The sequence below is a fragment of the Pinus tabuliformis genome, chromosome 3_2 (genome assembly GCF_031772625.1).
Source record: "Pinus tabuliformis cultivar Carrire ecotype Pingquan chromosome 3_2, CPIR1, whole genome shotgun sequence".
In the NCBI taxonomy this organism is placed as follows: domain Eukaryota; kingdom Viridiplantae; phylum Streptophyta; class Pinopsida; order Pinales; family Pinaceae; genus Pinus; species Pinus tabuliformis.
Window position 1 is genome coordinate 1233338718 of NC_142302.1, and position 12736 is coordinate 1233351453.

The following is a 12736-nucleotide window of genomic DNA, read 5'->3' on the forward strand; positions in this document are numbered from 1 at the left end:
TCTCTTACTCGATCAATATAGCAAAATATCCCTGCCTCTCAATTCTAACAAGTGACTGCAATAACTTAAAACAATGAAAGCTGCCCTTGATCTTGAGGGTTGTATAGAGTGACAGTGAATCCCCTGACCTACTAACGTCTAGTGCCACGCCCTTCAAAGCCAGATCTTTTTGTCTTGTTCCCATTTTCTTGAGAAGTCAGATCTTCTGTAGAACTACAAAATAGCATGCACAAACAAAAGTCAACCTTCAAAACCTACATAACTTATACAAACAGATACTATAAGAACAGTAATATCAATGAGCACTTGCTGTTCAGTACTTTTTCATAGCATATATTTACATGGCAGCAATTGATACAAGAGGGTCTGACAATTTCAAGATCAAAACCATGAGTCACTCCTTGTAACTATAAATAATATGTACCAAGTTAGATAATTATCTAGCTAATCATAATATGAACTAGAAAACTGAATTCACTGGGATGTAGAAAGGAAAGAGGGGGCTCCTTCCTCCCGCTCATTGACACCACTCCTATTGAAAGCCCTAGTGCAGGGTTTCATCTGCATAAAACAGATTGTATTCCAGCAACGTGGAAGAAGGAAAGTGCATTGAGCCTGAGAAGAGTACATCAATTAACTGTGTTTTTGCAGGATTTGGCAAGGGGCTGCAGTAATCTCCTATTCTTGCAGGATCTGGCAGAAAAAATGGTTTACTTGCAATTTTTGGGATTTGGTATTTATTCATAGCTCTCTGGATCTACCCAATGGTTTCAATTTTTCATAAATTAGGGCCTTTTGGACTTCCTTCAAGTTCCACAACCCTCATGGGCACTTGAGTGATGCTGCAGAACTTAAAATGCATTGAAATGCCTCGAAAACTTACCGAGTCATATCATATGGCATTTCCAAAAGCATAACTTCACATGGTACAGTCCAAGTAGTTTCTGATGAGTTTTGTCCCTATTTCAGCAAAGCTCCACACGAGTCCTCAATCACCATCAAATCATCAGAGAACGTAATATGGAGAGAACCCAGGACTAGCAAGGGCCTGGCTCTATAACCTTAGAGTGTTGCTAGCAGCAGCCAAAGATCAATGAAACCCATTACTCCTATCGATCAACATTTTTTCTCTTTCTTTTCAGTTTAGGGGAGAAGTGCTCCATATGGATGAAGGAAGGTTGTCTGAAAAGAGCCTAAAATCAAGGGGGGCAACTCCATAACCCTTGGAAGGATCGTGTGTAGAGCCGTAGATCAAGTACCCCCATCACTGTTATCAGAGCTGGGCTGTTTTTTGGGGGGGTTGCAGGGTGTTCTCAAAATGAATGAACCGTAGACTAAAGCCAAGGTTGACTGGCTCTATAACCCTTGAAGGGTTCTTGGGGAGGGCCCTAGATCGAGAAGGCCCATCATTCCTATCAAGGTTAGGATGGGGAAAGAACCCCGAAATGGATAAATTGTTGCACCATAGAGCATTGAAAGTAGTACCATGTTCATAGAAAATCTCTCACTCTATGTCAATCCGAGAAGGTCTAGCCTAAAATCTGGGAAAGGATTTCCCCTAGGTATCAAAGAGGTGTGAAAGGACTAGAAGAGATCTGAAGTTTAATTCATCTTGTATCGAGGGAGATCAAGAAGACCTCCAGATTTCATTGATCTACTCATATACTGGATCAATAAGACCTCGATCCCTTCCTAACAAGAATCACCCTTCCTAACAAGAATCATTGCATGGGGGACTATGATATATGCACATGAGAATCTCTTCATGTATAGAACTGGGCATCTTTAATCAAAGAAACAACAATAATGTAAAGAGGGAGATATCCAAGTCCTGGTAAAGGAAGTAGAAAACCTCCTTAATCACAACATAAAAGGGACATTTGAAGATGACATGTTCCTCGAACCCAATCTCCTAAAGGCGACAACTCTTAACAAATCCTACCTACAGCCAACAAGAGCCGACTCAAAACTAATGAAGGGAGGTCCAAACTTCATGAATTGAATGTCTGTGTATACCAGTATAGATCAATCTTAACTCCGGATCTGCTTGGATATTCCCTCGAGGGAATTTTAAAAAAATTATATATATATATGATTGTGAAATGAGTTATAGTTTTTGGGCATATTGTATTGATAAACCATGGTTAAGAATCTTGTTATATTGTAAGTTCTGAGTTTTTATGTGCTTCTTAATTAAATTTAAATATGATTACAGAATCATTATTTTAATGTATATGGTAAAATGAATCTTAATTTATAGTTATTGTTTATATGTTATATGTATATTATAAATTTCTTTTATCTAAAATATTGTTTGTTATTTTATTAACAAGATTACTATATACCAAATTCAAATGTTTGTTATTTTATTAACAAGATTACTATATACCAAATTCAAATGTTTACAGTGTACACTCGTTTACAAACACTACAACACATCTTCCCATACTGGGCTCCATGTTACTTTTAACCTTTTATTTTTTGTAATTGAGCCAAAAACTGAGACTGAAAACAAAGCTCATGATCGAAAATATTTACGAGAAGCATAAGTGGAAAATTGTTGACATATTTAATACTAACATATAAAGCTCAATTGTTTGTAGGTATGGTGCAATGTTGCCAGTACCCAGAGATACGAGAACTATATAGGAAATCATTTTACTTGTTAAGTTACCACATGATGTATAGAAAGTAGCTCTAGGTTGTATAACACTTACAGCATTGTGGAAAAGCTATTAAAGAATCAGACTTTGAACTTGTATGCAGTCCACAAAAGAAACTAAGGTATGCCAATTGTGGAATTTCCAAATTGCATACTTTCCAATGATGATGAACAAGTTGAAGATGCACAAGTCAAAGAAATTTAGTGTACCCTTCATGTTTTCATCCAAATGGAAAAACAAAAAAAATATAGTTGATCATCATATAATAAGATTTCTAATGGATCTCCACCGTACGAAATTTTGTATAACATGGCTAAGGAACATGCTGTTTTTGTATTTATTGCAACTGCTATATACCGTTATATTTAAGTATTTAAGTATAAAAAGATACGGGTACACAAGCTAAACCAATAAAATCACAAATCAATTGTTCATACAACATCAAGGAGGTCAAGTTAAATCAACAATAGAAAATAGTGCTGAAAAAACATGGTGGACTCACCGCCCATTTAAGTTGTCTCAAAAACTGAGTTTTATATGCAAGGGACTACAACTGTTTGCAAAATTTATACCAATATCAATGATATGTTCATCATGGAGAAATAAGTATAATTGAACAAGTGGTTGGTAATCATAACATGCATAGAATCAATTGATTACTTCATTTCTAATTTTTCAAATCGTGACTACCAGAGCACTCGTTTAAAATTGAATAAACATAGAAGCACACTAAATTAGGAACTGTTTCAAGAACCATTTGCAGCTATAGCATAGTATATACCTTCACCAAAATACAATAATATCAGCTGTTAGAAATAGCACAATTAAATACAAAACCTCGATGTTTGGGTTTTGCCCTTGGAAAACCTTGAGGTATAGTACGCAGTACACCTCAACTCATAAGACTATTTATGCAGGCAAATTAATTTAAGATACCTTAGTTTCATAGCACATTGACTTGTATGGTTAAAAATATTTAACAAGTTCAAAAGTTTCAAACGCAGCTCAAAGTCCACTGTTCTAAATTAAATCATGAATCTTGTAAATCACAAATCAATAAGACACAATAATTTTATCATCAAAATAATAAACGCATGCATAATTAAAGAAAAATATAGGGTTACAAAATAGGTTTATTACTTCCAAATGTTGCAAACATCTTGACCTTCAAATAGAAAAATAATCTAAACACCAGACACATATTAATATTAGATAAACAGATTTGTCCTTACTGCTTTTGCTTCTTGGCATTATCCTGCTTTATACTCAAAACCATATCCATAGCTGTCTTTTGGTGCTCTCTTGTTTGTGAATGTTGTTCTAGCCCTTCAACAGTATAGCAGTCAACTTGACATATTCGACACCACCCAGTACTTCCTGGTTTCCTCTTTCGTCCAGGATCCATTGGCTCAATATCATTTGGCATTTGACCCTGCTTATCACCAAAATTAAACCAACGCTATAATGAAAACATTACAATACAAAAACCAGCAGATAAATAACAGTATTGTCCAAAAAATAACACATAAATGAACCATGACAAACTCAAATGATTACCATTTGGTGAAAACCACCGTCCCCAGGAAAGCCTTGCATAGGTACACTGGCACCAAAATTTGCACCCGGCTCACCAATCATCATGTGATTGGCTAATGGTCCAGGTCCACCTGGGGCTGGACCAGAGGAATGAAACGGTGGCATCCTGTTTCCAACACCCATTGGATGCTGTCCAGGCTGGAAGGTATTATGCAATGCACTAGAATGAAATCCAAAAGATTTATTTCTTTGTTCATCAAAACCAAGTGGATTTCGACTAAAATCCTCTATAGGGTGTGAAAGGAAAGAAGGTCCTCCAACTCCAGATCCAAAACCTGCCGTTGGACCACCCACTGGACCACCCATTGGACCACCTGTTGGACCAATATTTGCCCTACCTGATGATGGGCCCATGTACTCTTTCCCTGGACTTCTTGGTGGAGCCAAAGGATCCATTCGACTACGGCCAAATTCCAACCTGGATCCCATAAAATCAGGCTTTACTCCAGATGCCTCAGGTCTCCTTCCCATCATATCTTCATGGATTCCGGGAAGCCTTGATCCATCTCCAACTTCTGATGAAAACATCGATGGCCCTCCACTGCCTGATGGAAATGAGCCAAGTGACTGATATGGAGGAAATAACTTTGAAGGGCCACCAGCAGGAATTCCTGCTGAATTAAATGGATACTTAGAGTTGGCATCCGGAAAGAAACCATGGGGACCCATTTCAAGAGGCCTTGATGTAGGAGTAATTTGATCAAACTTCGATGTGGGTGTTGGATGACTCTTCTGATGGCGTGCTGAAGGAAATAGCTCATCAGCATTTGAAGGTAACTGACCATCAAACTGTCCAGGCTTATATTTTCTTGAACTCTCTTGAAATTCCTTCCTGTCTGCAGCTTGTCTGCTAGATTCTTGATGCATAGACTGGAAGCCACCTTCTTCACCTACTATTGGCGGAAATGAAGGAGCATGCATTCCTTCAATATGCCCCTTATTTGTTCCACCATTTATTTTGGTAACATGCGGCTGGAAACCAGAGGAATGGCCCATTGGGAATCGAGGTCCTGTTAAATGTTGTTCAATTTGCTTATTGTCAAAATGTTCAGGCCTCTTATTTCCCAAAATGTCTGTGTGGTCCATTGGTTTGGAAATTGATGACTGCTGCAATGTTTGACCAAATTGCAAGCCCCTCTCCATAAAACCTCTTGGACCTTCAAAAGAGCTCAAGTGATGAGGCATGCTTGAAGGTAGACTTAGACTTGATGGCAAACCCAGCATTGACTCTCCTTGTGAGGATCTAGGACCCGAACCATGCAAATGGGCAGGGGAAAGCAAATCAAAACTTTTTGGTTGAGGTGTTATCTGACCATGTCCTCTTGCGAGAGATGGCATACTCGATGAAACAGTCGGTTGAAGTTGAGGCATTGAAGACATTGGAGGTATTCCTGCTTGCTTTGTAGAAGAGAGCTGAAATTGCTCTGGCATATCATGTGACTGCCCTGGATATGGCAATTGCTGAAAATTTCTGTCATGCCCTTCAGGCTGTCCAAGATAAGGCAACTGTTGTCCCTGTAGTTGCCCTTGACGCGGCTGGTGAAACCTTTCATAAGGCAACTGTTGTCCTTGTGCTTGTAGAGGAACCTGCTGCCCATCCCGATCTTGTTGCAGGGGTTGCTGCAAGGTTCTATCTTGTCCTTGCATTGATCCTGGGTGAAAGGACTGCTGCATGTTCCTTTCCTGACCTGGAATAGGACCTTGATAAAGGTGGTGTTGTGAATTCCTACTCTGCAGTTGGTTTGGACCCTGACGTTGAGGCTGTAATAAGTTTCTGTCTTGTCCTTGAGGTGGTCCTTGCCGAGGAGGAGTTAAGTTTCTGTCCAGCCCTTGAACTGGTCCTTGACGAGGAGGGTGTAGTATGTTCTTGTCATGTCCTTGATCTGGGCCTTGACGAGAAGGTTGAAATAAGTTCCTATTTTGTCCTTGATTTGGCCCTGGACGAGAAGGATGAAGTAAGTTCCTGTCAAGACCTTCAACTGGCCCTTGACGGAGAGACTGTTGCAAGCTCCTATCTTGTCCTTGTGAGGATTTCTGTGGAGCATTCCCCTCCTGCCATTGGTGTGTGTCCTGCGAGTTACGTGCAGATTGCATTTTTTCATCTGCTCCACGGCGTGCTTCCTGAACTTTATATGGAACATTCTGATGGAAAGTCCCTTCTTGCACTTGACCTGTATGCTGCTGTGGAATCCCATCTTGACGAAGGGAGGTATTTTCTAGGCTGGCTTCTACAGATTGCCCAGCTGGTTCCTGCAAAATTCTATCAGAGGCTCCTGGCAAACTTCTATCTGAACCTCCCTCCGATTTTTGAGAGATATCTTCCACCACTTTCTTCTGGGGTGTTAGCTGTTGTGAATTCCCTTCCTGCTTCTGCTTCTGCAAATCTTTTGCGGAAATTTGCTGTTGAGGAGAATCAGACACCTCTGATTTAATAGGTCCTGTTCCAAAACCTGCTTCTGTTGGAGGCATGTTTTTTTGGTCCAGCTTTTCGTTTGCCAGTTCCTGCTTCACTGGATAAGATTTATTATCAGGCTGTAACTTTTCAGCCTTCATAGTTTCTCCAACGCTCTTTTGCCCTGAGATATCATTTGTCTCATTTGATTGTAAGTCTTTTGTAGGTTGTTGGCCATGTTTTTCTTGTAATAATACGTTTTTGGACATTTTGTCTGCTGATGCACTTTCTGGAGGTTTCTCTGACACGGGAACCAGCTTAGAGGGACCAGAAGTTGCAGCATTTTGGGTAGCAGTTCTGGTAGATTGTGAAGGAATTGAACCAGGCAAACCTGCTTGTTGGCTATTGGGGCGCGGCCCTGCAGATTGATGCAATGGCGGACGCTGCTGATGAGGTAAATTTGCTCGATAACCAGGCCTCTGCATGTAAGTTTGATTCGGCACCGAGCCTTGGTTGGGTGCTGCCTGCGATCCTTTGCTTGATGCACGCAGAGACTGACCATGTGGTGGAAAGAAAGGTCTACCCTGCGACTGCTGAAAGGGCTGCTGTACAAACCCCGGGTTCTGGGTTAAAGGAGGCCGACCCCCTGCCTGCTGAGCAGCATTCAACTGTCCTGCATTTTGTTGATAATGCTGTGAGTGATTCTGTTGGGGCTGAAGACCTTGTTGCAAGGGAGGATGCATTTGAGAGTGCTGTTGGGGAGCTTGTTGAACCTGAGATTGCATAAACTGCTGACCCGGCATGGGTTGGGGGAAAAAGGGTTGCTGCTGTTGCGGCTGCTGAATTGACTGATGAGGCAACTGCTGATGCTGAGATGGCAATTGTTGGTGATGCTGCTGCACAGGTGTTGGTGCTGTTTGTTGCAGCTGTGGAGGGATTTGTTGTTCTATAATCATTTGCTGCTGTGGTGGTGGTTGATGCATCATCTGTTGATGCTGATGTGGTTGTGCTTGTTGTAAATGTGGCTGCTGGTGTGGAAGTTGCTGAGTTAACAATCCTGGCTGCTGCTGCACATGAGGAGGCTGCTGAGATGGTGGAATTTGTTGGTGCATCTGAGGCTGCTGCTGGGGTGATTGAAACTGTTGATGCATCTGAAGGGAATGTTGGTGAGGCTGTGCTACAGGTTGCTGCTGAGATTGCATGGGCATGACATGTTGCTGAATCGGGACCGGTTGTAATTGATTAGGTAATAACTGGGGTGGCTGTGTTGGCATGATTTGCTGTTGAGGTTGCACCTGCTGAGGCTGATGCCCCATATGCCCTTGACGCTCCACCTGCTGATAAGGCTGGGGAGTATGCACACCTTGTGCCAGCATAGCTGCTTCCACTGACTGCGGTTGTGTCTGAGGTTGGGCCTGGGCTGGGGCTGGGGTTGGGGCTGGGGCTGGGGCTGGGGTTGGGGTTGGGGTTGGAGCTGGTGTTGGGGCTGAGGCTGCACCTGGGGCTGAGGCTGAGGCTGAGGCTGAGGCTGGGCTTGCTGTTGATACTGGCCGTATTGCTGGTACTGCTGATACTGGTCGTATTGTGGGTATTGCTGGTAGTACTGTTGGTATTGTTGTTGATACCACTGTTCAGTGGGGACTGCAGCTTGTGGCACAGTTAGATTTCCCTGATGCTGATCTTGCCCCATTGCATAAGGTGTAGCTTGAGAAACCGGAGCTTGTGGCACTTGCATTGGTGTTTGGGCTGGATATTGTTGACCACCAGCTTGCGGTACTTGATTCTGCTCATAAGGTGCTGCAACTACAGCATTCTGGGTTTGTTGAGCATTTTCTTGTTGCGGGACCTGAGCTTGTGTTCCCTGTATCGCATACCAACAACTTAAACGTTAGAACTATCGTGATACAAACAACTGTTAACAAGTAAAACATTCAAAATCTGTGTCATTTACCGGGCAATTCTGAGCATGCTCCTGTACTTGTCTGTGAACAATTTGGGTCCCGCATCTGTTGCAGACAACAGGTGAGGAGCCATATGGACAACTATTTCCATGAAGAATACTCTCTGAGAGAGGCCCCTGCCAGGTGCAGCCACTCTTATGATACAGACAATGCACAGCTACACGACCTATTGTTTCAGCCAGGGACGGGTTTGACTCTTGTAATGGCTGCAGAATCGAACATCAATAATCAGAAGAGACATCACATATTATTAATGACTTGCTTATTTTTTACCATTATCATAGAGAGAAAACACATACCTTTGAATCTGTATCAGTAACCAGATATCCGTCATAAGCGCAGGCCCGTGTAGTACTCACACAATATGTTAAGCAAGGCTTGCAATACAGATGTGTACATTGCGTTTGCAGAGCCTCGTTGGGATAAACAAGTTGACGACAAACAGGACAGAAATATTCTCCTGGAAGTGATTGTATATTCAAGATACTCTCATTGTCAAAACCCATTTCTGAATAAAGAAATCGACTCTAACAATACCCAGTCTAATGCCAAGCACTGGAGCACACAGCTGCAAAGCTCCAAATCTAATATGTGATCCCTACAATAGATAACTTGCTTTATATGGAGATTCCCTTGGAAAATCAGCCATATCAGGTTTCAGTAAGCCTTCAGTTTACTTTCCTTCCTGAATTCAAAAGAAACGTATTATTAGCAACCACGAAGAAAATACTGGCAGAGCACCAAATGAAACAAATGCTATGAATAAGAAAATGTTGTCACATTCACCCCAAATTCATATATCTTCAGTGCAAATCTATTTGGCCACTGAAGAAAGTAACAAACTAGTTATCAACAAAGTTTAGGAAAACAGGTATTGTGCACAACCGTATAGCACTAGCAAGTGCACCTACAGAATATCCAATGCATATTTTGTGGCTGGCATGCAATGGCTTTTCAATCAGAATTTATATCAAGCACCTGTTAGCCACGCAGGGGCTGCATGAGATTCAAATCTATCAAAAATAAGGCAATTGAGACGAAAATAAAATCCAGCAGTGACAGTCTGAAGGATGTACTTTTCAGTCCGATTGACCTACTTATTACGGCTATTCGATGGGCAACAATAAAATTATCTTATCTTGGAACATCTTCTTTAAATACACCCCTGAACCTGACTGACGAGGTAGAACTTATCTACTCTAAACATGTGTATTGGGGTTAACAAAAAATCAAAATGGGTAAACTGAGCACTGTGTAACGAGCAGATCAATCCAGCTCCATGGCGGCGGTAATAAAAGAATTATACTAGCCAGATTCACTGGACCGACTGACATAGTATTGCGACAGGTAGTGGTCCCATTGCTGTTGTCCTCACCCATCCGAATGGCATGTCAAAAATCAACGAGGACAAGTGCAGTGTAGTCCCTAACTAATCCGAACAAAACAAAGTCAGTCATGGATCTATCCTGATGAACCACACACACCAAACCACTCATGAACCACACACCCACACCCACAGAGGATGGTTTGACCCACACCCACATAGGATGGTTTCAAACGTCGATTTCAAATACATGAATGCGATGACTACGGAAAATAACACCACACAAAGTCCGTGGTCCATCGTGTTCAATCCAACCCCAACCTCGAACATATTTCACAAAGCAGCTCTGCTCCTCACCCAAAAATATACCAAAACTAAATTTAAATAAAAAAGAAGCCTCCCCCAAATCTTTAGAAAGGTTAAAGAAAAGACCGAAACCGAAATGCAAATTCTCCTTGCAAATATCATTGAGAAAAAACAGTTTGTCTCGCAAGAGCAACGGGCGGAGCGCGCAAATAACCATTAAATCTCAGCTTATAGACTAGAAAAAACCTAGACGTGCCAAAAGCCCAGCAGAGAACGTCCAAACCCCAAAACCCTCGGCCACTATTGTAGATAGTTGATAAACCCTAAATAATGGAATCCAGTGAACTTATCCACCTATCGTTCAAAAATATAAAGAGAGACAGAGAAAAGTTTTGATAAACCCTGGGCTGTGAGCCTACACACCTTTGAAGAAGCCGCCGCAAAACATTCAGTCAAAGAAGATCACGCATCAGAACGCCTGGTTTTACAGCTGAAGGATTCGATAATAAAAACAGATCTAGAGCCGCGTAAGGAAGAGGAAATCGAAATGAGCAAAAGAAACGGTAGCGGCTACAATCCCTCCATGTATCTTTATTATTATCTACTTCACGAAAGCCACCGACAAAATTATAAACCCTTAAAGCCCTTATATTCCCAGGCTTACTTCCATTTGTTAGGGCACTCGTGAGAGTGGAGAAGAGAACCGGAGATAAGAAGTATGAGGATGTGGAAACCCTTAGAGCTCTTGTATTCCCACGCCAACATCCATCTTTAGGGCACCTGAGAGGAGGAGCTTGAAGATAAAGTCTGAGCAGGTTTTGTAAGTATATTTTTTTATAGTCGGTGAGAGTTTAGCACAAGGAATCTGCGTTGAAGTTTTAGAATTTGCATTGAGGTGTCACAAGTTCTTAGCTCTTCATCTTTTACTCACCAAGAAAAGGAGCTCACTTGAAAAAAATCTCGTGTAAAAGTAAAAGTAATGTGTAAAAATTATTTAAATTTATATTTTGAGAAATAATAAAATATTTTTTAAATATTAATAAATTAGTTAATTTTATTTTAATTGTCGATTTATAAGTGTGAAGAAGTAATTAAAAAAAAAAAATCGGAGAAGATTACATTTCTAAAAATGTTTGATGTTCTTATTTAAGTAAACATAGAAAATTAAGAGGAATGTTAAGTATGATCATATAAGGACATTTGTATATTGGGTTTATACATTATCACATGTTAATTTTCGTAACTAATGTAGGTTAGGAGGGAATGAGATTTAAAGTTGTAGCAACAATGTCAAGGTATCAAAGTCAAGGAGCAAGTAATGATTTTATCTCTACGTTTGGGGCTATTCGCTTCCTCATATTTGTTGGTGACACTCTCACTGGTGAGAGACTTGGCCCTCCTCCCAAGGTAACATCAATCATCTTTAGTACCTCTCTTCATGTCCCAACACTCTTTAGGCATTTCGACTCCTGGTCTGCAACACTTGCAACTCTAGCGGATTATTAATTATGTTTAAGCAATGAGGCGTGTTGCGCCAACGTGCTTGGTTCCACCAAAGTGTGGCTTGCTACTAGGAATGTAGGCGCATCAAGGCCCAACTGAGAGCAAGAAGCTCAGCAACCAGGTTTAGGGAGCTTGCCCCTTAGCTAATACAAGAGGAACTAACTCGGGTGGAAAGAGAATTTGCAGAGGAGAGACTCACCCTTACTGGATTGTAAGTGTTGGCTAAGGTTGTAAAGTGGGTGTCTAATGTTGGTCACACCTAAGAAAGATACAATCAATATATGTACACTATGGACATCTATTGTGACCTCAAATTTCTCCTTGGTTGAGTTATGATTGAAAAGAATGCAAGTAAACAAGACATGCTTCTATCCTTCGATCACATGCAAAGACAACTAGCCGTTATGGATCAAAGGCTTGGACACATTGAAAGGCACATGGGTATCCCTCCTAAACTAGGTAGCTCTCCTGGCAACAACAAGGAGCCCATCCAAGTAGAAGCAACTAACTCCAATCACTCGTCCTAATGGTCCCTTTTTTTAGTCACTTTCACCATATGTATCAATTTTGTATGTTTTAGTTTGTAATAGGCCCTAGAGGCTTATCTATCTTTCTTAGACTTATAGATATAAATGATAAGGTTAGTTATTTACTAAAGCTCTTTTGAAAAGGCTGAACTTTTACCTTTGGTCTGCCTTGTCCAATTGTAGACCAAATCAACTCAAACACTAATATGTAACCCAATGGTAGATCGAATCAGTTCAAACACTGATATATAACCCTTTGTTGTTAAGAAACACAAAATTTTTACTTCACAAACAAACAAAACAAAACAAAATGTCAATGCACAACAAGATAGGCATGTTTAACTTTTCTATCACTTACACACTCACAATAAAGGCCACAGTAAGGATGGAAGGGAAGGCTAAACAGGAAGGCTTTGATCACCTCCTTCTTTCTTTCTTCTTCTTTTTCTTTCTTTTTTTCCTTT

General features: G+C 40.9%; 2 protein-coding genes across 2 annotated transcripts; both read right to left on the reverse strand.

Moving 5' to 3' along the window:
* Positions 1–8108, reverse strand: LOC149185204 (uncharacterized). The gene is made up of 3 exons (XM_089417791.1): positions 4221–8108; positions 3896–4095; positions 1–213 (listed from the first exon to the last, which is right to left on the reverse strand). The coding sequence occupies exons 1-3, from the start codon at positions 8025–8027 to the stop codon at positions 132–134; spliced, it is 4089 nt and encodes a 1362-aa protein (XP_089273917.1). The 5' UTR covers positions 8028–8108; the 3' UTR covers positions 1–131.
* A 458-nt stretch (positions 8109–8566) lies between these two features.
* Positions 8567–11118, reverse strand: LOC149185205 (uncharacterized). The gene is made up of 3 exons (XM_089415585.1): positions 10666–11118; positions 8912–9297; positions 8567–8818 (listed from the first exon to the last, which is right to left on the reverse strand). The coding sequence occupies exons 2-3, from the start codon at positions 9116–9118 to the stop codon at positions 8567–8569; spliced, it is 459 nt and encodes a 152-aa protein (XP_089271711.1). The 5' UTR covers positions 9119–9297; positions 10666–11118.
* Positions 11119–12736: the final 1618 nt, after the last annotated feature.